The 23,663-nt window shown below is 44.1% G+C and overlaps 1 protein-coding gene across 1 annotated transcript; it reads left to right on the forward strand.

Moving 5' to 3' along the window:
- The first annotated feature begins 2,711 nt into the window (after positions 1 to 2,711).
- LOC139568650 (NLR family CARD domain-containing protein 3-like) lies at positions 2,712 to 23,326 on the forward strand. The gene is made up of 11 exons (XM_071390663.1): positions 2,712 to 2,987; positions 11,041 to 11,108; positions 12,302 to 12,580; positions 14,508 to 14,624; positions 14,896 to 14,980; positions 15,110 to 15,332; positions 15,707 to 17,477; positions 17,762 to 17,935; positions 20,851 to 21,024; positions 21,326 to 21,372; positions 21,949 to 23,326. The coding sequence occupies exons 3-11, from the start codon at positions 12,318 to 12,320 to the stop codon at positions 22,476 to 22,478; spliced, it is 3,384 nt and encodes a 1,127-aa protein (XP_071246764.1). The 5' UTR covers positions 2,712 to 2,987; positions 11,041 to 11,108; positions 12,302 to 12,317; the 3' UTR covers positions 22,479 to 23,326.
- The last annotated feature ends 337 nt before the right edge of the window (positions 23,327 to 23,663 follow it).

The following is a 23,663-nucleotide window of genomic DNA, read 5'->3' on the forward strand; positions in this document are numbered from 1 at the left end:
TTATGTAGTTGTGTTGTCATGTTGTGAATGTTGTATTGTAGTAACCCTCAACTGTATTTAATGGTGTTATGTAGTTGTGTTGTCATGTTGTGAATGTTGTATTGTAGTAACCCTCAACTGTATTTAATGGTGTTATGTAGTTGTGTTGTCATGTTGTGAATGTTGTATTGTAGTAACCCTCAACTGTATTTAATGGTGTTATGTAGTTGTGTTGTCATGTTGTGAATGTTGTATTGTAGTAACCCTCAACTGTATTTAATGGTGTTATGTAGTTGTGTTGTCATGTTGTGAATGTTGTATTGTAGTAACCCTCAACTGTATTTAATGGTGTTATTTAGTTGTGTTATCATGTTGTGAATGTGATTTTGTAGTAACCCTCAGCTGTATTTAATGCTGTTATGTAGTTGTGTTGTCATGTTGTATTGTAGTAACCCTCAACTGTATTTAATGCTGTTATGTAGTTGTGTTGTCATGTTTTGAATGTTGTACTGTAGTAACCCTCAACTGTATTTAATGGTGTTATGTAGTTGTGTTGTCATGTTGTGAATGTTGTATTGTAGTAACCAACTGTATTTAATGGTGTTATATAGTTGTGTTGTCATGTTGTGAATGTTGTATTGTAGTAACCCTCAACTGTATTTAATGGTGTTATGTAGTTGTGTTGTCATGTTGTGAATGTTGTATTGTAGTAGACCTCAACTGTATTTAATGGTGTTATGTAGTTGTGTTGTCATGTTGTGAATGTTGTATTGTAGTAACCCTCAGCTGTATTTAATGGTGTTATGTAGTTGTGTTGTCATGTTGTGAATGTTGTATTGTAGTAACCCTCAACTGTATTTAATGGTGTTATTTAGTTGTGTTATCATGTTGTGAATGTGATTTTGTAGTAACCCTCAGCTGTATTTAATGCTGTTATGTAGTTGTGTTGTCATGTTGTATTGTAGTAACCCTCAACTGTATTTAATGCTGTTATGTAGTTGTGTTGTCATGTTTTGAATGTTGTACTGTAGTAACCCTCAACTGTATTTAATGGTGTTATGTAGTTGTGTTGTCATGTTGTGAATGTTGTATTGTAGTAACCAACTGTATTTAATGGTGTTATATAGTTGTGTTGTCATGTTGTGAATGTTGTATTGTAGTAACCCTCAACTGTATTTAATGGTGTTATGTAGATGTGTTGTCATGTTTTGAATGTTGTATTGTAGTAGCCCTCAACTGTATTTAATGCTGTTATGTAGTTGTGTTGTCATGTTGTGTATGTTGTATTTTAGTAATCCTCAACTGTATTTAATGGTGTTATGTAGTTGTGTTGTCATGTTGTGAATGTTGTATTGTAGTAGGCCTAACCCTCACCAATTTTTCTGGTAATGGAGAGAGACACCAGAAAAGACACAGAGACAGCAACAGAAGAATAGGAAATGATGGAGAGAGACACCAGACAAGACAAAGAGACAGCAACAGAAGAATAGGAAATGATGGAGAGAGACACCAGACAAGACAAAGAGACAGCAATAGAAGAATAGGAAATAATGGGAGAGAGACACCAGACAAGACACAGAGACAGCAACAGATGAATTGGAAATTATGGAGAGAGACACCAGACAAGATACAGAGACAGCAACAGAAGAATAGGATATGATGGAGAGAGACACCAGACAAGACACAGAGACAGCAACAGAAGAATAGGATATGATGGAGAGAGACACCAGACAAGACACAGAGACAGCAACAGAAGAATAGGACATGATGGAGAGAGACACCAGACAAGACACAGAGAAAGTGATGGAGAGAGGCAGAGGAGGGCAGAGTAGGGATGTGTACAGTAGACTAAATAGGATTCTAAAAACTGCACTGTTTGTGTGTGTGTGTGTGTGTGTGTGTGTGTGTGTGTGTGTGTGTGTGTGTGTGTGTGTGTGTGTGTGTGTGTGTGTGTGTGTGTGTGTGTGTGTGTGTGTGTGTGTGTGTGTGTGTGTGTGTGTGTGTGTGTGTGTGTGTGAGAGAGGGTGTTTAGGTACTGTAGGATTCTTTAATCAGTTTGGCTAATTGGACAGGTCAGAGTCTACGTTTGAAGTGGTGGAGTGGTTTTTGCCAATACACTTCAGATATAATCATGGATTTAGCTGTTGAAATTCCTTCCCGGACCCCGCTACCGCCTATGGGCTAAGCCACCAATGTCTTCAAATCCTAGGCGAGAGATTGGCTGCTACCACTGGGTAGAGAGAGGAGCTGCTACCACTGAGGAGAGAGGAGCTGCTACCCCTGGGGAGAAAGGAGCTGCTACCCCTGGGGTGAGAGGAGCTGCTACCCCTGGGGAGAGAGAGGAGCTGCTACCCCTGGAGAGAGAGGAGCTGCTACCCCTGGAGAGAGAGGAGCTGCTACCCCTGGGGAGAGAGGAGCTGCTACCACTGGGGAGAGAGGAGCTGCTACCCCTGGGGAGAGAGGCACTGCTACCCCTGGGGAGAGAGGAGCTGCTACCCCTGGGGAGAGAGGAGCTGCTACCCCTGGAGAGAGGAGCTGCTACCCCTGGGGAGAGAGGAGCTGCTACCCCTGGAGAGAGGAGCTGCTACCGCTGGGGAGAGAGGAGCTGTTACCAGGAGAGACTGTGACCTTGCTCAGGAAGAACTTAATGATTGGTGTTTGTTGTGGAATGTTTGTCAGGAGCTTCAGCGATGAAGACTGCTGAACTTGCTGATGCTTCACAATATGCCATGGCCATCTCCAGGTCACCAGGTCTCAACCGAGTTGAACACAATCATCAACAGAACACCAAATTATGGAATTTCTTGTGGAAGAATGGTGTCACATCCCTCTAATAGAGTTCCAGACAGTTGTAGAATGTATGCCAAGGCACATTGTAAGAGCTGTAAAGAGAGAGGGAGTGGGAGAGAGAACAGGCAGAACCTGATATGTAAATGAGCAGAGCACAAGGAAGTAACTTTCAACGACCGAATGATCATTCAGACTCTGTTTCTATTGAGAGATAAAAGGTAAGACGACGATTGTTATGTGTATTCATATAGTTGATGATATTGTTATGTGTATTCATATAGTTGATGATATTGTTATGTGTATTCATATAGTTGATGATATTGTCATGTGTTTTCATATAGTTGATGATATTGTTATGTGTATTCATATAGTTGATGATATTGTTATGTGTATTCATATAGTTGATGATATTGTTATGTGTATTCATATAGTTGATGATATTGTTATGTGTATTCATATAGTTGATGATATTGTTATGTGTATTCATATAGTTGATGATATTGTTATGTGTATTCATATAGTTGATGATATTTTTGGTGGACAGTGCTATAATAGTCCTACTCTCCTTAATGTTTTTGATATAAATTAGATGCGTGGGGTGAATTCGTTCTGTGCCCATCTGTGTGCCCCAGGGTGATCGCTCATACACTATCTAGAATCTAAAAGGGTTCTTTGGCTGTCCCCATAGGAGAACCCTTTGTAGAACCATTTTTGGTACTAGGTAGAACCCTTTTGGGTTCCATACAGAACCCTTTCCACAGAGGGTTCTACATGGAAGCCAGAAGAGTTCTACCTGGAACTCAAAGTGTTCTCCTATGGGGACAGCCGGAGGACCCGTTTGGAACCCTTTATTCTAAGAGTGTATTGTATCATAGGTCTATAGACTTGTCTTCTCAAAACAGGTTTAAAACACAACAAGCAACAAACACACATTTTCTCTATATAATCTACTGTTAATGCTTTTCACTCAGGAAGGTTTGTTGTGTGAAAGAGACAAATAAATATTGTGGAAAGCCTAACAACAAATTACTTCCTCAAAACAGGTTGTGTGTAGTCATTAGTGCTCCCTGTAGCAAAACATTTGGCAACAGAAACCATTCAGGTCACGTTGTACAGTGTTTGGAGTAAACTGTTTTTGCAACATTTTAAAACTGTTGGCTGTGGAGGAAACTAATGAATACAACCCAGGTTGTAGCCTACGACTCGGCTGTTGATACCTGCCTGATGCTGAAACCTGAACGTAGCCTGAGGGGTGAACTATGATACTAGCTAGATATACTGGTTTTCTATTTATACCGATACTGGGTTAACCCTATTTATACTGATACTGGGTTAACACTATTTATACTGATACTGGGTTAACACTATTTATACTGATACTGGGTTAACACTATTTATACTGATACTGGGTTAACCCTATTGATACTGATACTGGGTTAACCCTATTGATACTGATACTGGTTTAACACTATCTATACTGATACTGGGTTAACCCTGTTTATACTGATACTGGGTTAACCCTATTTATACTGATACTGGGTTAACCCTGTTTATACTGATACTGGGTTAACCCTATTTATACTGGTACTGGGTTAACACTATTTATACTGATACTGGGTTAACACTGTTTATACTGATACTGGGTTAAAACTATTTATACTGATACTGGGTTAACTATGCTGTGGCCAGTTGGTGAGGGCCACAGCATAGTCCTTTAGTCTCTATGGGCCAGGTGGCCAGTTGGTGAGGGCCACAGCATAGTCCTTTAGTCTCTATGGGCCAGATGGCCAGTTGGTGAGGGCCATAGCATAGTTATTTAGTCTCTATGGGCCAGATGGCCAGTTGGTGAGGGTCACAGCATAGTCCTCTAGTCTCTATGGGCCAGGTGGTCAGTTGGTGAGGACCACAGCATAGTCCTTTAGTCTCTATGGGCCAGGTGGCCAGTTGGTGAGGGCCACAGCATAGTCCTTTAGTCTCTATGGGCCAGATGGCCAGTTGGTGAGGGCCACAGCATAGTCCTTTAGTCTCTATGGGCCAGGTGGCCAGTTGGTGAGGGACACAGCATAGTCCTTTAGTCTCTATGGGCCAGGTGGCCAGTTGCTGAGGGCCACAGCATAGTCCATTAGTCTCTATGGACCAGGTGGCCAGTTGGTGAGGGCCACATCATAGTCCTTTAGTCTCTATGGACCAGGTGGCCAGTTGGTGAGGGCCACAGCATAGTCCTTTAGTCTCTATGGGCCAGGTGGCCAGTTGGTGAGGGCCACAGCATAGTCCTTTAGTCTCTATGGGCCAGGTGGCCAGTTGGTGAGGGCCACAGCATAGTCCTTTAGTCTCTATGGGCCAGATGGCCAGTTGGTGAGGGCCATAGCATAGTTATTTAGTCTCTATGGGCCAGATGGCCAGTTGGTGAGGGTCACAGCATAGTCCTTTAGTCTCTATGGGCCAGGTGGCCAGTTGGTGAGGGCCACAGCATAGTCCTTTAGTCTCTATGGGCCAGATGGCCAGTTGGTGAGGGCCACAGCATAGTCCTTTAGTCTCTATGGGCCAGGTGGCCAGTTGGTGAGGGCCACAGCATAGTCCTTTAGTCTCTATGGGCCAGGTGGCCAGTTGGTGAGGGCCACAGCATAGTCCTTTAGTCTCTATGGACCAGGTGGCCAGTTGGTGAGGGCCAGGGGCATAGTCCTTTAGTCTCTATGGGCCAGGTGGCCAGTTGGTGAGGGCCACAGCATAGTCCTTTAGTCTCTATGGGCCAGGTGGCCAGTTGGTGAGGGCCACAGCATAGTCCTTTAGTCTCTATGGGCCAGATGGCCAGTTGGTGAGGGCCACAGCATAGTCCTTTAGTCTCTATGGGCCAGATGGCCAGTTGGTGAGGGCCACAGCATAGTCCTTTAGTCTCTATGGGCCAGGTGGCCAGTTGGTGAGGGCCACAGCATAGTCCTTTAGTCTCTATGGGCCAGATTGCCAGTTGGTGAGGGCCATAGCATAGTTATTTAGTCTCTATGGGCCAGATGGCCAGTTGGTGAGGGTCACAGCATAGTCCTTTAGTCTCTATGGGCCAGGTGGCCAGTTGGTGAGGGCCACAGCATAGTCCTTTAGTCTCTATGGGCCGGGTGGCCAGTTGGTGAGGGCTACAGCATAGTCCTTTAGTCTCTATGGGCCAGATGGCCAGTTCGTGAGGGCCACAGCATAGTCCTTTAGTCTCTATGGGCCAGATGGCCAGTTGGTGAGGGTCACAGCATAGTCCTCTAGTCTCTATGGGCCAGGTGGTCAGTTGGTGAGGACCACAGCATAGTCCTTTAGTCTCTATGGGCCAGGTGGCCAGTTGGTGAGGGCCACAGCATAGTCCTTTAGTCTCTATGGGCCAGATGGCCAGTTGGTGAGGGCCACAGCATAGTCCTTTAGTCTCTATGGGCCAGGTGGCCAGTTGGTGAGGGCCACAGCATAGTCCTGTAGTCTCTATGGGCCAGGTGGCCAGTAAGTGAGGGCCACAGGATAGTCCTTTAGTCTCTATGGACCAGGTGGCCAGTTGGTGAGGGCCACAGCATAGTCCTTTAGTCTCTATGGGCCAGATGGCCAGTTGGTGAGGGACACAGCATAGTCCTTTAGTCTCTATGGGCCAGATGGCCAGTTGGTGAGGGCCACAGCATAGTCCTTTAGTCTCTATGGGCCAGGTGGCCAGTTGGTGAGGGCCACAGCATAGTCCTTTAGTCTCTATGGGCCAGGTGGCCAGTTGGTGAGGGCCACAGCATAGTCCTTTAGTCTCTATGGGCCAGGTGGCCAGTTGGTGAGGGCCACAGCATAGTCCTTTAGTCTCTATGGGCCAGGTGGCCAGTTGGTGAGGGACACAGCATAGTCCTTTAGTCTCTATGGACCAGGTGGCCAGTTGGGGAGGGCCACAGCATAGTCCTTTAGTCTCTATGGGCCAGATGGCCAGTTGGTGAGGGCCACAGCATAGTCCTTTAGTCTCTATGGGCCAGGTGGCCAGTTGGTGAGGGCCACAGCATAGTCCTTTAGTCTCTATGGGCCAGGTGGCCAGTTGGTGAGCTTCACAGCATAGTCCTTTAGTCTCTATGGACCAGGTGGCCAGTTGGTGAGGGCCACAGCATAGTCCTTTAGTCTCTATGGGCCAGATGGCCAGTTGGTGAGGGCCAAAGCATAGTCCTTTAGTCTCTATGGGTAGATGGCCAGTTGGTGAGGGCCACAGCATAGTCCTTTAGTCTCTATGGGCCAGGTGGCCAGTTGGTGAGGGCCACAGCATAGTCCTTTAGTCTCTATGGGCCAGGTGGCCAGTTGGTGAGGGCCACAGCATAGTCCTTTAGTCTATATGGGCCAGTTGTTCAGTTGGTGAGGGCCACAGCATAGTCCTTTAGTCTCTATGGGCCAGGTGGCCAGTTGGTGAGGGCCACAGCATAGTCCTTTAGTCTCTATGGGCCAGGTGGCCAGTTAGTGAGGGCCACAGCATAGTCCTTTAGTCTCTATGGGCCAGATGGCCAGTTGGTGAGGGACACAGCATAGTCCTTTAGTCTCTATGGGCCAGGTGCCAGGTGCCAGTTGGTGAGGGCCACAGCATAGTCCTTTAGTCTCTATGGGCCAGGTGGCCAGTTGGTGAGGGCCACAGCATAGTCCTCTAGTCTCTATGGGCCAGGTGGTTAGTTGGTGAGGGCCACAGCATAGTCCTTTAGTCTCTATGGACCAGGTGGCCAGTTGGTGAGGGCCACAGCATAGTCCTCTAGTCTCTATGGGCCAGTTGGTGAGGGCCACATCAAGGGGAAAGAAACTGTTCAGATGGGGGTCTATAACATCCAATCACAGAGGTTTCAGCAGCTGACAGTTGTAACGTTGATAATAACTCAAACTGCTTTATTCAGATAAAGACAATCTCTGTACAAATGTAGGATCTTCATTTGATCAACCTGTTGCAGGAAAACTAAAACTTGTACTGTATTTGAGTTTGTTTAAGCTTTAAAAAAAGTTTCTGAAGATGATAAATTCCAATTTTCCATTTTAAAATGGTTCATTCATAATAATCTACATAATATTTCAAATTATCCTGTTTCTGCAGGATTATTCTTATGCTGTAGCAAACTGGTTCAAATTAAGATTCAACATCTGTAGCAATATACCTCTCTTTAATGTATATGGCTCTATCAGGATCTATATACCTCTCTCTAATGTAAATTACTATATCAGGATATATATACCTCTCTCTAATGTATATGACTATATCAGGATATATATACCTCTCTAATGTATATGGCTATATCAGGATATATATACCTCTCTCTAATGTATATGGCTCTATCAGGATATATATACCTCTCTCTAATGTATATGACTCTATCAGGATATATATACCTCTCTCTAATGTATATGGCTCTATCAGGATATATATACCTCTCTCTAATGTATATGACTATATCAGGATATATGTACCTCTCTCTAATGTACATGGCTCTATCAGGATATATATACCTCTCTCTAATGTATATGGCTCTATCAGGATATATATACCTCTCTCTAATGTATATGGCTCTATCAGGATATATATACCTCTCTCTAATGTATATGACTATATCAGGATATATATACCTCTCTCTAATGTATATGACTATATCAGGATATATATACCTCTCTCTAATGTATATGGCTCTATCAGGATATATATACCTCTCTCTAATGTATATGTCACGTTCCTGACCTGTTTTTCTTTGTTTTGTATTTATTTTAGTTGGTCAGGGCGTGAGTTGGGTGGGTTGGTCTAGGTTTGATTTTCTATGTTGGGATTTTGGTGTTCGGCCTGGTATGATTCTCAATCAGAGACAGCTGTCAATCGTTGTCCCTGATTGAGAATCATACATAGGCAGCCTGGGTTTCACTTGTGTTTGGTGGGTGTTTGTTCCTGTGTCAGCGTTTGGGCCACACAGGACTGTTTCGGGTTAGTCACGTTTGCTGGTTTTTTGTATTTTGAAGTGTTTTGTTGTTTTTGCATTAAATATGAACACTTACCACTCTGCATCTTGGTCCGATCCATGCTCCTCCTCGTCTGAGGAGGAGAACGACTACGACAGCCGTTACAGAAACACCCACCAAAAAAGGATCAAGCAAATTGGGAACAGAAAGCAGCAGAGACCGAGGACACAGGACTCGTGGACTTGGGAGGAGATCCTGGACGGCAAAGGACCCTGGGCTCAGCCAGGGGAATATCGCCGTCCCAAGGCGGAGTTGGAGGCAGCGAAGGCAGAGAGGCGCTGGTATGAGGAGGCAGCGCGGCGACGCGGCTGGAAGCCCGAGAGGCTCACCCAAAAATGTATTGGGGGGGGGCTAAAGGGGAGTGTGGCAAAGCCGGGTAGGAGACCTGAGCCAACTCCCCGGGCTTACCGTGGAGTGAGAGGGCGTCGTACTGGTCAGACACTGTGTTATGCGGTGGAGCGCACGGTGTCCCCAGTACGCGTGCTTAGCCCAGTGCGGGCTATTCCACCTTGCCGCACTGGTAGGGCTAGGTTGGGCATCGAGCCGGGTGCCATGAAGCCAGCCCAACATATCTGGCCTCCAGTACGTCTCCTCGGGCCGGCGTACATAGCACCAGCCTTACAGGTGGTGTCCCCGGTTCGCCTGCATAGCCCAGTGCGGGCTATTCCACCTCGCCGCACTGGCAGGGCTACGGGGACCATTCAACCTGGTAGGGTTGGGGAGGCTCGGTGCTCAAGAGCGCGTGTCCTCCTTCACGGTCCGGTATATCCGGCGCCACCTTCCCACCCCAGCCCAGTACCATCAGTGCTGACACCACGCACCAGGCTTCCAGTGCGTTGCCAGAGCCCTGTTCCTCCTCCACGCACTCTCCCTGTGGTGCGTGCTCCAGCCCAGTGCCTCCAGTTCCGGCACCACGCACCAGGCCTACTGTGTGCCTCAGCAGGTCAGAGTCGGCCGTCTGCACAACGCCGCCTGCGCTGCTTGCCTGTTCAGCGCTGCCTGAACTGTCTGCCTGCCCAGCGCTGCCCGTCTGTCCCGAGCCTTCAGAGCAGTCCAGCCAGGACCTGCCAGAGCCGTCCAGCCAGGACCTGCCAGAGCCGTCCAGCCAGGACCTGCCAGAGCCGTCCAGCCAGGACCAGCCAGAGCCGTCCAGCCAGGACCAGCCAGAGCCGTCCAGCCAGGACCAGCCAGAGCCGTCCAGCCAGAGCCGTCCAGCCAGGACCCGCCGGAGCCAGCCGCCAGCCAGGATCCGCCAGAGCCTTCCGCCAGCCAGGATCCGCCAGAGCCTTCCGCCAGCCAGGATCCGCCAGAGCCTTCCGCCAGCCAGGATCCGCCAGAGCCTTCCGCCAGCCAGGATCCGCCAGAGCCTTCCGCCAGCCAGGATCCGCCCCTCAGTCCGGTGCTGCCCCTCAGTCCGGTGCTGCCCCTCAGCCAGGATCTGCCCCTCAGTCAGGTGCTACCCCTCAGTCCGTTACTGCCCTTTGGAATAGTGGGATTGACATGGAGGGTGGATATTGGGAGGAGGCCACGGAAGCGGGGGTTGACTATGGTGGGGTGGGGACCACGACCAGCGCCAGAGCCGCCACCGTGGACAGACGCCCACCCAGACCCTCCCCTAGACTTTGTGCTGGTGCGCCCGGAGTTCGCACCTTAAGGGGGGGTTCTGTCACGTTCCTGACCTGTTTTTCTTTGTCTTGTATTTGTTTTAGTTGGTCAGGGCGTGAGTTGGGTGGGTTGGTCTAGGTTTGATTTTCTATGTTGGGATTTTGGTGTTCGGCCTGGTATGATTCTCAATCAGAGACAGCTGTCAATCGTTGTCCCTGATTGAGAATCATACATAGGCAGCCTGGGTTTCACTTGTGTTTGTTCCTGTGTCAGCGTTTGGGCCACACAGGACTGTTTCGGGTTAGTCACGTTTGCTGGTTTTTTGTATTTTGAAGTGTTTTGTTGTTTTTGCATTAAATATGAACACTTACCACTCTGCATCTTGGTCCGATCCATGCTCCTCCTCGTCTGAGGAGGAGAACGACTACGACAGCCGTTACAGTATATGACTATATCAGGATATATATACCTCTGTCTAATGTATATGGCTCTATCAGGATATATATACCTCTCTAATGTATATGACTATATCAGGATATATATACCTCTCTCTAATGTATATGACTCTATCAGGATATATATACCTCTCTCTAATGTATATGACTCTATCAGGATATATATACCTCTCTCTAATGTACATGGCTCTATCAGGATTCACTTTTGACCATTTGACATCTTGTATTTACTGTTGTTTAGGCTGGTTGAATGAGTTGTCTATGAAAGCTACTTCATCTGCCAGAAAACAGGCGGCTGCACCAGTGACTGTAAGTTATGTGATTTCCTCATATGAAATTAAAAGTATGTTTGTAGCCTACGCAGTTACAAAATGGCTGTTGAAACTGTAACACATATTTCTCGGTAACATTAAATAAATGTGTTGGTATGTAGGAAAGACGGGCAGACTCTCGTATTGTAGGTCTAGGCTACCTACAAACTATTATAAGGTTAGGTCGACGTCAGACATTCAATAGTCAGAGTAGGTTGGAGCTATAATCCCTGTTGTTGACAAACCTGATGGTCTCTGTGAACTGATCTGAACAGGTTTAGGCTGGTCATCTATGATATGTAGGCTATAGGTGAGGTATCGACCTCGATCTGAATATCACTAACAAACCACTATTATACATTATAACCTAGCCTACTTTACATAATATAACATCTACATATCACTAACAACCCACTATTATACATTATAACCTAGTCTACTTTACATAATATAACATCTACATATCACTAACAACCCACTACTATACATTATAACCTAGTCTACTTTACATAATATAACATCTACATATCACTAACAACCCACTACTATACATTATAACCTAATCTACTTTACATAATATAACATCTCTGACTTGATGCATTAAACAGGTTTAGACTGGTCATCTATGATATGTAGGTTATATACAGTACATTCTCTGTCCTGCTACTGGTAGGACTATAACATTATGTGAACTGACCTGAACAGGTTTAGACTGGTCATCTATGATATGTAGGCTATAGCCGAGGTATAGACCTCGATCTACTTTACATGATTTAACATATCTTACCTGTTGCAAATATACTTTCTGAATGGATCAATGATTTCCCCCTCAGATCAATCATGTCCGTTTTAGCCCTTCTGTCTACATTCTCAGATACATTTAGAAAATAACAGATTGAAAGACAATAAATATCTTCCTTTTAATTCACACAAATAATTGTGAGACACGACCTTGTGTTGCTGTACTGTCTATAACTACCTTAACAAACAGTGACTTATTATTATTATTATTGACAGTTACCATGGAGATGTCATTTCACAACTACATATTCATGTGATTGAATTAAATCACCTGACTGTTTCGATATGTCTGTTAGTAAATGTTTCATAAGAGATCATTAATGAATGATAACAATTGACATTAAAGAATTACTGTGTTAACCACAACCAACATTCTGGATCTCTGTTTAGGGGTCAGTGCTCTAAAATGAGTCTCTCTGGGGAGAGAGAGGAGGGGGGCCCTGCCTCTAAAATGAGTCTCTCTGGGGAGAGAGAGGAGGGGGGCCCTGCCTCTATAATGAGTCTCTCTGTGGAGAGAGAGGAGGGGGGCCCTGCCTCTAAAATGAGTCTCTCTGGGGAGAGAGAGGAGGGGGGCCCTGCCTCTATAATGAGTCTCTCTGGGGAGAGAGAGGAGGGGGGCCCTGCCTCTAAAATGAGTCTCTCTGGGGAACATGACACCAAAGCTAAGAGGTGAGATGACAATTTTTGAAATAATTATTAAGAGTATATTTCCAAAATGCATCACATTTGTTTTTTCATCAGAAATGGTTGCTTAAAGGTACCTTCAATATTACTGTTCTCAGATTTACAGTTAATAGATTCTAGATGGGTATATCTTTATTAAATTATTATTACTATTATTACTGTCCTCTTTTTCAAGATGTGGCCAATTTAAACAGCCACAATACATTTTTAAAAGAAGATTATACATTTTTTGACAACATTTTGTTTCTAAATGGCTGCTGGGTAATTTGATATGCATTGAACTCTTCATTCGTAGGCATCGAATTAAAGGGACAGTTGTAAATCATGCAGCGCCTTGTGTCATGATCGCAGATTTTAGAGAAACAACAAATATCGGTACATATAAGTGTCTTATATCGTCTGAAAGCTTAAATTCTCGTTAAGCGAATGCTACACAGGTTCACTGAGTTGCAAACCAAATGGACAGGTCTAGCTCATTGATTTGTAGATCTGAGGCAGTTTTAACCTCAGAATATGAGCCTAGCAGGTGTTGTGAATGAGTTATGTACTACCCACAGAAGGCCACAGGGAGGAGCAAGAGAGTTATAAACTCATACTGATTTTTTGCCTTAAAAACCCTAAACATAACCCTTAATTGTATTATATTTATTATTGCAAGGCAGACAACTTGATAAAAAAGCCACATCTGTTTCATTTTTCAAATGTGGTTTGAACTGGGTGACCTAGTAACCTCTATGTGAAAGTCCAGCAATTGGCTTGGGATATGTGGGGCAGGTTTGAGACTGATCTAAGGAATGAGAAAAATACACTTTATTTCTCAGCTGCCTCACCAATGTCTGTACGTGAATTAATACCTTTTAATTGCTAAATATTTCCAATAGATGGCAGCATAAGACCATGAAGCATCAGTTATAGGCTACAAGCAGCAATATGATTGACATAAAATAGCATGCAACCACAGACTATATGTCCCATGATTTTCTAAAATGGTCACTCATTACTTTAGTTAGCTATGTATCTCGTATTAGGGCTGTGTTGCTTTTGGGAGAGCAAAAAAATAGTGACAATAGCAGGTATTGAACCCCGGGTAAATAATCACTAGTCAGAGCCTCAACCTTAGTATACATGCATTATAAAACACATCTTAATATCTGATATTGTGAGTAAACAACCTCGGAATAGAAAAGACAAGAGTGCGTCTTCCAGCCCACCAATAAATTACATAATTCAACCCTCCCGGTTAGTAAATTTACCTCAACATTCCACCAGAGAAGGCAGAGTAACGACACCAGCCTTTTGGCGGGGCTGACTATAACGCTCGCGTCGCTAAATTAATTTCGTTATTAAAAATGACACACTGACACACGCCAACGAGCGTCTAGAAGTCAGTTCTATTTGTGACGCAGTTCGTGCTGCATATCCTCATTGGTTTATAGAAGCAGGTAACCACGTGCCATCTCCTCATTGGTTTATAGAAGCAGGTACCCACGTGCCATCTCCTCATTGGTTTATAGAAGCAGGTATCCACGTGCCATCTCCTCATTGGTTTATAGAAGCAGGTACCCACGTGCCATCTCCTCATTGGTTTATAGAAGCAGGTACCCACGTGCCATCTCCTCATTGGTTTATAGAAGCAGGTACCCACGTGCCATCTCCTCATTGGTTTATAGAAGCAGGTACCCACGTGCCATCTCCTCATTGGTTAATAGAAGCAGGTACCCACGTGCCATCTCCTCATTTAGCAAAAAAAACATAATTTAACATAAACATAACTTCTTTAAACAATAAAAGCTAATTTACGAACATTTCTGAAAATGGATATATAGCTTTTTAGAATGAAACTCTTCTTATGTTTCCCCATCTGAGCTCAGAGTAGATGAGAGATGTAATGTTTGTCTCTGTTGTGTTGAAGCCAAATCAAGCAGGAGAGACCAGCCTCCCCTGTACCCAGCTGTGTGTCCATGAAGAGTGACTGGTCTATGATGCATCCTATATACTTTAGAGAGGGAGACTTTTCTACTGAACAAAGGTAAGAAGAACTCATGGGTCATGGTCAGTGAGTTAAACAACACTGTCTGTAGTCATTTCTCCTCTCCCATTTTCACATTTCTTTTTGTTATGTTCATAATCCATAGGCTAATCATTTTGTCCATTTTCATAGTCCTGAAACAATATTAAACAAACACAACATTCCCTCCGTGTGTGTGTGTGTGTGTGTGTGTGTGTGTGTGTGTGTGTGTGTGTGTGTGTGTGTGTGTACTCCCTGGATGAGGAGATGTAATCTCATGTTTTGTCCACAGAAACCAACAGGAGAGATCTGAGTCAGAGATTCTCAGTGGTCAGTCTTCCCAGAGTCATCAAACAGACCTGGACTCCATATTCAGTGTATGTGGTCCTGTTATGTACATTTGTTTTTGTTTACCTCAAGAAAAGTTGATCTGTCAATCATTCATTAATGTGTTAATGAGAATGCATTTCTTCTCTTGCTTAACTTATTTAATTTACTTATTTCAGTTGCTTGAAGAGAATATTATTACATTTGTGAAGAACGAGCTGAAGATGTTCAAGAGGATTCTTAGTCCAGAACTCCCAGAAGGCTTTGAGAGTCAGAAGCAGGAAGTGGTGGATGCTGAAGATGAGAAGCAGGAGAGCAGTGCCAGAGAGGGGGCTCTGAAGATCACACTGCACCTCCTGAGGAAAATGAACCAGAAGGAGCTTGCTGACACACTGGAGAAATGTAAGAGCTGTCTGCCTCATGTTGAATGCTGTTTTATAACATTTAAAAGCTGTAGCTAAAGTACAGCTAAAGTAGCTGTGTAACTCAATGATATTGTAGCAGCCTTAACACAACACCTAGTGACCTCATCAAGTAGCAGCAGGGATGTGTTGTGGTGATTAATTTAGAGAGAGAGACAACATTAATAATACCATCAATAATACCAATAATAATATAATCAGTCACACCAGTCTGTAATGCATTATGAAAATATTTACACATTTATACAGTCAGTTAAGAGGATAACTTATTATAATGTAAAACTTTATAACAGTCCGACAATAATGTAGACATTAAAACAGACGTAATATTAATATCCTCTGTGTTATTCCTAGATTCAGATGAGTTTGCTGTGATTTGCCAACGTGAACTCAAATCTAATCTAAAGAAGAAGTTTCAATGTGTATTTGAGGGGATCGCTAAACAAGGAAACCCAACACTTCTCAATAAGATCTACACAGAGCTCTACATCACAGAGGGCGGAACAGGAGAGGTCAATAATGAACATGAGCTGAGACAGATTGAGACAACAACCAGGAAACAAGCAAGACCAGAGACTGCAATCAAATGTAACGACATCTTCAAACCCTTAACTGGACAAGACAAACTTATCAGAACTGTGCTGACAAAGGGAGTCGCTGGCATTGGAAAAACAGTCTCTGTGCAGAAGTTCATTCTGGATTGGGCTGAAGGAAAAGCAAATCAGGATGTCCAATTTGTATTTTCATTCCCTTTCCGGGAGCTGAATTTGATGAAAGAGGACAAACACACTTTCATTGAACTCCTCAATCACTTCTCAATGGAAACCAAACAATCAGGAATCTCCATCTACAACAAGTACAAAGTTCTGTTCATCTTTGATGGTCTGGATGAGTGCCGACTGCCCCTAGACTTCCAGAAGAACAAGATCTGTTGGGACGTCACAGAGTCAACCTCAGTGGATGTTCTGCTGACAAATCTCATCAAGGGAAATCTGCTTCCCTCTGCTCTCCTCTGGATTACTACCCGACCTGCAGCAGCCAATACGATCCCTTCAGTGTGTGTTGACCAGGTGACAGAGGTACGAGGGTTCAGTGACCCACAGAAGGAGGAGTACTTCAGGAAGAGATTCAGTGATGAGGCCCTGGCCAGCAGAATCATCTCACACATACAGACATCAAGGAGCCTCCACATCATGTGCCACATTCCAGTCTTCTGTTGGATTTCTGCAACAGTCCTTGAACACATGCTGAAACATAAGAGAGAAGAGATGCCCAAGACTCTGACTGAGATGTACACACACCTTGTGGAGTTTCATACCAAACAGAAGAATGAAAAGTATCTTGGGAAAGAAGAGACAGGTCCACACTGGAATAAAGAGATCATTCTGTCACTGGGAAAACTGGCTTTTCAGCAGCTTGTGAATGGCAATCTGATTTTCTATGTAGAAGACCTGAAAGAGGCTGGCATTGATGTCAATGAAGCCTCAGTGTACTCAGGATTGTGCACACAGCTCTTTAAAGAGGAATGTGGGCTGTACCAGGACAAGGTGTACTGCTTTGTTCATCTGAGCATTCAGGAGTTTCTGGCTGCTGTATATGTGTTCCTCACATTCATCAACAACAATGAGAATCTAATGGACGAACTGCAAACAAACAACAAGTCTGAAGTTACTTTCTACAAGAGTGCTGTGGATAAAGCCTTACAAAGTGAGACGGGAAACCTGGACCTTTTCCTCCGCTTCCTTCTGGGCCTCTCACTGGAGTCCAATCAGAAGCACTTACGAGGTCTAATGACAAAGACAAGAAGCAGCTCACAGAGCCATGAAGAAACAGCCAAGTACATCAAGGAGAAGATCGGGGCAAATCCCTCTCCAGAGAGGAGCATCAATCTGTTCCACTGTCTGAATGAACTGAATGACCATTCTCTAGTGGAGGAGATCCAAAGATACCTGAGATCAGGAAGTCTCTCAGAAGACGAACTGTCACCTGCACAGTGGTCAGCTCTGGTCTTTGTGTTGCTGACTTCAGAAAAGGAGCTGGATGTGTTTGACCTGAAGAAATACTCCAGATCAGAGGAAGGTCTTCTGAGGCTGCTGCCAGTGGTCAAAGCCTCCAGAGCTGTTCTGTGAGTAAATAAAATGACATATAAGAACTAATCATCAGGACGAAATATTCAGTTTAGAGAAAATGATGTATTATAATATGTATATAATATTATATTGAATAACATACTGAATCAATGTATTGATGTTTACATTGGTATAACAAAATGACCATATAGTTCTAGAAGACAGAAGATTAATCTATATGTTGTTTGGGAGAATTAACTAAATGCATCTGCCATTGTCCTACTACACTACTAGTTAAATTAACAGTGTGTTTGTGAAGTCATGATGATCTCTTTGTCAGGCTGTCAGGCTGTGGAGTCACAGAGGAAGGCTGTGCTTCTCTGGTCTCAGCTCTGGAGTCAAACCCCTCACATCTGAGAGAGCTGGATCTGAGTAACAATGACCTGAAGGATTCAGGAGTGGAGCTGCTCTCTGCTGGACTGGGGAATCCCCACTGTAAACTGGAGACTCTGAGGTCAGTATTCCTGTAGTTGGTCAACAAGTATTTGTATTGTATTGTATTTATTATGGATCCCCATTAGTTCCTGCTAAAGCAGCAGCTACTCATCCTGGGGTCCAGTAAAATGAAGCCAGTTTATACAATGTTACAACATTACAATACATTCACATATTTCACAACACACTGTGTGCCCTCAGGCCCCGACCACATATCTACAGTACTAAATCCATGTTTATAGTGAGTATGTTAGTGTGTGTGTGTGTGTGTGCCAATGTGTGTATCTCTTCACAGGCCCCGCTGTTCCATAAGGTGGTTTTTTAATCCGTTTTTTAAATCTAATTTTACTGCTTGCATCAGTTACTTGATGTAGAATAGAGTTCCATGTAGTCATGGCTCTATGTAGTACTGTGGAATAGAGTTCCATGTAGTCATGGCTCTATGTAGTACTGTCCATGTAGTCATGGCTCTATGTAGTACTGTGGAATAGAGTTCCATGTAGTCATGGCTCTATGTAGTACTGTGGAATAGAGTTCCATGTAGTCATGGCTCTATGTAGTACTGTGGAATAGAGTTCCATGTAGTCATGGCTCTATGTAGTACTGTGGAATAGAGTTCCATGTAGTCATGGCTCTATGTAGTACTGTGGAATAGAGTTCCATGTAGTCATGGCTCTATGTAGTACTGTGGAATAGAGTTCCATGTAGTCATGGCTCTATGTAGTACTGTGGAATAGAGTTCCATGTAGTCATGGCTCTATGTAGTACTGTGGAATAGAGTTCCATGTAGTCATGGCTCTATGTAGTACTGTGGAATAGAGTTCCATGTAGTCATGGCTCTATGTAGTACTGTGGAATAGAGTTCCATGTAGTCATGGCTCTATGTAGTACTGTGCGCCTCCCATAGTCTGTTCTGGACTTGCGGACTGTGAAGAGACCTCTTGTGGCATGTCTTGTGGGGTATACATGGGTGTCTGAGCTGTGAGCTAGTTGTTTAAAAAGACAGTTCGGTACATTCAGAATGTCAGCACATTTTACAAATACTGGCAGTGATGAAGTCAATCTCTCCTCCACTTTCAGCCAGGAGAGATTGACATGCATATTATTAATGTTAGCTCTCTGTGTACATCCAAGGGCCATCCGTGCTGCCCTGTTCTGAGCCAATTGCAACTTTCCTAAATCCTTTTTTGTGGCACCTGACCACACGACTGAACAGTAGTCAAGATGCGATAAAACTATGGCCTGTAGGACCTGCCTTGTTGATAGTGTTGTTAAAACTTCTTATGGCTGCAGGGGCAGTATTGAGTAACTTGGAAAAAGGTGCCCATTTCAAACGGCCTCGTACTCAATTCTTGCTCGTACAATATGCATATTATTAATACTATTGGATAGAAAACACTCTCTAGTTTCTAAAACCGTTTGAATTATTTCTCTAAGTGAAACAGAACTCATTCTGCAGCCCACTTCCTATCAGGAAGTGAGATTTCTGAACTCGAGGTCTCTGTTCAAGGGCTTGCCTATAAATGGGCATGATACGTATTGGTATACAAACACGTCATACACCTTCCCCTAGATGTCAAGAGGAAGTGAGAGAAGAAATGAGTTGATTATCTTGGTCTGAGGTGGAATAAATCCTCTTGGAATGACGTGTCCGCCATTTCCTGTTTTTTCGAAAGCGCGAAGATGAACCTGGAATCGCCTTCTGGAAAGCTGTCGTTATAGGCGAATACAATCTCCGGCTTTGATTTTATTTGATACATGTTACAATATCATCGTAAAGTATGTTTTTTCAATATAGTTTTATTAGATTATTGAAATTTATTCGGGACGTTAGGCGTGTTGCGTTGTTTGACTTTGTTCACGAAGGAGAGCTTAGCACCACTTGGCCAGTGTGCTTGCTAATTCAAGAGGGAAAGAGGTCGTTCTGAATCCAAACAAAGACGGTTTTGGACAAAGGACCCCTTGTACAACATTCTGATGGAAGCTCACCAAAAGTAGGACCCATTTTGGGATGCTATTTCATATATCTGTCGAACTGTGCTATCGCTACCGATTACCTGGAATCAATGCTGTTGTGCGTTAGCTATTGTAGTAAGCTAATATAACGCTATATTGTGTTTTCGCTGTAAAACACTAAAAAATCGGAAATATTGGCTGTATTCACAAGATCTTTGTCTTTCATTTGCTATACACCATATATTTTTCAGAAAACGTTTTTGATGAGTATTTAGGTATTTGACGTTGGTGTCTGTAATTACTCTGGCTGCTTCGGTGCTATTTCTGACTGTAGCTGTGATGGTAGCAGTAATGTAAAACTGATTTATAGCTCAAATATGCACATTTTTCGAACAAAACATAGATTTATTGTGTAACATGTTATAGGACTGTCATCTGATAAAGTTGTTTCTTGGTTAGTTTGGTTGGATCTTGGTTAGTTAGGTTGGCTTTGTGCATGCTACCTGTGCTGTGAAAAATGTCTGTCCTTTTTTGTATTTGGTGGTGAGCTAACATAAATATACGTGGTGTTTTCGCTGTAAAACATGGGATAAATACACCAGGGAAACACAGGGATAAATACACCAGGGAAACACAGGGATAAATACACCAGGGAAACACAGGGATATATATACCAGGGAAACACAGGGATAAATACACCAGGGAAACACAGGTATATATACACCAGGGAAACACAGGGATATATACACCAGGGAAACACAGGGATATATACACCAGGAAAACACAGGGATATATACACCAGGGAAACACAGGGATAAATACACCAGGGAAATAAGTGACACCTGGAGGGGGTGGAGACAATCACAAGACAGGTGAAACAGATCAGGGTTTGACATGAATATGGAGAAAAATATGTTGCCACTATTTTCACCACCAAAGAATAACAGTGTGATTTTAATATGATTTGACTCTTTGCAGGCTGTCAGGCTGTCTAGTCACAGAGGAAGGCTGTGCTTCTCTGGTCTCAGCTCTGAGATCAAACCCCTCACACCTGAGAGAGCTGGACCTGAGCTACAATCACCCAGGAGACTCAGGAGTCAGACTGCTCTCTGCTGGACTGGAGGATCCACACTGCAGACTGGAGAAACTCAAGTATGTAGAGGGTTTATGTCCATGTTCATATCAGACATGTTTGACTTATCAGGCTGGTTAAGACTAACATTCTGACCACCACTTGGACAAAGTTATATGCTGACTGTGTGTGTGTGTGTGTGTGTGTGTGTGTGTGTGTGTGTGTGTGTGTGTGTGTGTGTGTGTGTGTGTGTGTGTGTGTGTGTGTGTGTGTGTGTGTGTGTGTGTGTGTGTGTGTGTGTGTGTGTGTGTGTGTGTGTGTGTGTGTGTGAGTTCAGGTGTATCACTCAATGACTGTCTGTTCTTCTGCTTACCGCTACAGTGTGGAACATGGTGGAGAGAACACAATGAAACCTGGGCTTAGAAAATGTGAGTGTTGACTGCTGTGAAGAATATGACTAAGAATAAGTCTTAATTCAAGTTAAGTCAAAGACCACCATCATTACTTACTTGGTCATATTAAATATCAGCTGTAGTTCTACAGAAGCAGAAATCAGGGACACCAAAGTTTACAAAGAGTTGCTTTGAGAGTGTGTGTGTGTGTGTGTGTGTGTGTGTGTGTGTGTGTGTGTGTGTGTGTGTGTGTGTGTGTGTGTGTGTGTGTGTGTGTGTGTGTGTGTGTGTGTGTGTGTGTGTGTGTGTGTGTGTGTGTGTGTGTGTGTGAGGTGATTGTTCTCTTTGTTTGTTCACGTGTTCAACATTTGTGTGTTCAGGCATGCATAGAGGTGTGTGTGTGAGTGTGTGTGTGTGTGTAATTAATGGGAATAAGTGTGTTTTATATTACCATACAGTATAACAGATGATCATTCAACAAGTCTCAAGTTACCTTAACTTCTCCTTTTGATACCTAGAAACATCTACATTAAATGAATTAGTGAAAAGTTTGTTAACATTCTAATGTGAATGATGATGATTTCTAATATTGTGTCTGGTTTCATCCATCAGATGTCTGTGATCTCACACTGGACCCAAACACAGTAAACAGACTCCTCTCTCTGTCTGAGGAGAACAGGAAGGTGACACGTAGGAGAGAGGAGCAGCCGTATCCTGATCACACAGAGAGATTTGAGGACTGTGGACAGGTGCTGTGTAGAGAGGGTCTGACTGGGCGCTGTTACTGGGAGGTAGAGTGGAGTGGGAGGGGGGCTGAAATAGGAGTGACATATAAGGGAATCAGCAGGAGAGGAGAGGGTGATGACAGTCTGATTGGATACAATGACACGTCCTGGAGTCTGCGCTGCTCTGACAACAGATACAGAGCCTGGCACAATTGTAATCGGACTCCCATAGACGTCCCCACTTCCAGCTCCCACAGAGTAGGAGTGTATCTGGACTGGCCAGCCGGCACTCTGTCCTTCTATAGAGCCTCCTCTGACACACTGACCCACCTGATCACATTCACCTCCACATTCACTGAGTCCCTCTATCCAGGGTTCAGGGTTCATTATGTTGACTCCTCAGTGTCCCTGAAATAATAACCTGACAAACACACACACACACACACACACACACACACACACACACACACACACACACACACACACACTGGACACACTGCACACACACACACACACACACACACACACACACACACACACACACACACACACACACACACACACACTGGACACACACACACACTGGACACACTGGACACACACACACACACACTGGACACACGCACACACACTGGACAAACACACACACACACTGGACACACACACACACACACTGGACACACACACACACTGGACACACACACACACTGGACACACACACACTGGACACACGCACTCACACTGGACACACACACACACACTGGACACACACACACTGGACACACACACACTGGACACACACACACACACACTCACACTGGACACACACACACACTGGACACACACACACACACTCACACACACACACACACACACACTGGACACACACACACACACACTGGACACACACACACACACACACACACACTGGACACACACACACACACACACACACTGGACACACACTCACACTCACACTGGACACACACACACACTCACTGGACACACACACACACATTGGACAGATACACACACACACACACACACACACACTGGACAAACACACACACACTGGACAAACACACACACCCACACACACACTGGACAAACACACACACCCACACACACACTGGACACACAGGACACACACACACACACTGGACAAACAAACACACACACACACACACACACACACACACACACACACACACACACACACACACACACACACACACACACACACACACACACACACACACACACACTGGAGAAACACACACACACACACACACACACACACACACACACACACACAGTGGACACACACACACACACACGTCTTCCTATAATTGTGTGTTAAAATACCAATGTGATCATTTGTTGTTGTCTTTTATGTTGAATAACAAATTGTATAATTATATATGGATATACGCTCCATAGTTGTACAAGTATACAAGGATATATTGTACTTTTATAATAAAACATACTTGAAACAAGAAAAGCATGTTAATTGTGAAAACAGTTTGGTTATTGATGTTACGTTTCCTCTGTCAGGTTGACGTTAACCTGCGACTGGTTGAAACATGAAACAAATATGAAATT

Source organism: Salvelinus alpinus, chromosome 1 (genome assembly GCF_045679555.1).
Source record: "Salvelinus alpinus chromosome 1, SLU_Salpinus.1, whole genome shotgun sequence".
In the NCBI taxonomy this organism is placed as follows: Eukaryota; Metazoa; Chordata; class Actinopteri; order Salmoniformes; family Salmonidae; genus Salvelinus; species Salvelinus alpinus.

Bases quoted from the DNA above. Each gene is read 5' to 3' on its own strand.
- LOC139568650 (XM_071390663.1), top strand. From the start codon at position 12,318: ATGAGTCTCTCTGGGGAGAGAGAGGAGGGGGGCCCTGCCTCTAAAATG. The intron at 12,581-14,507 runs GTGAGATGACAA...GTTGTGTTGAAG, and splicing joins CATGACACCAAAGCTAAGAG to CCAAATCAAGCAGGAGAGAC. The intron at 14,625-14,895 runs GTAAGAAGAACT...TTTTGTCCACAG, and splicing joins GACTTTTCTACTGAACAAAG to AAACCAACAGGAGAGATCTG.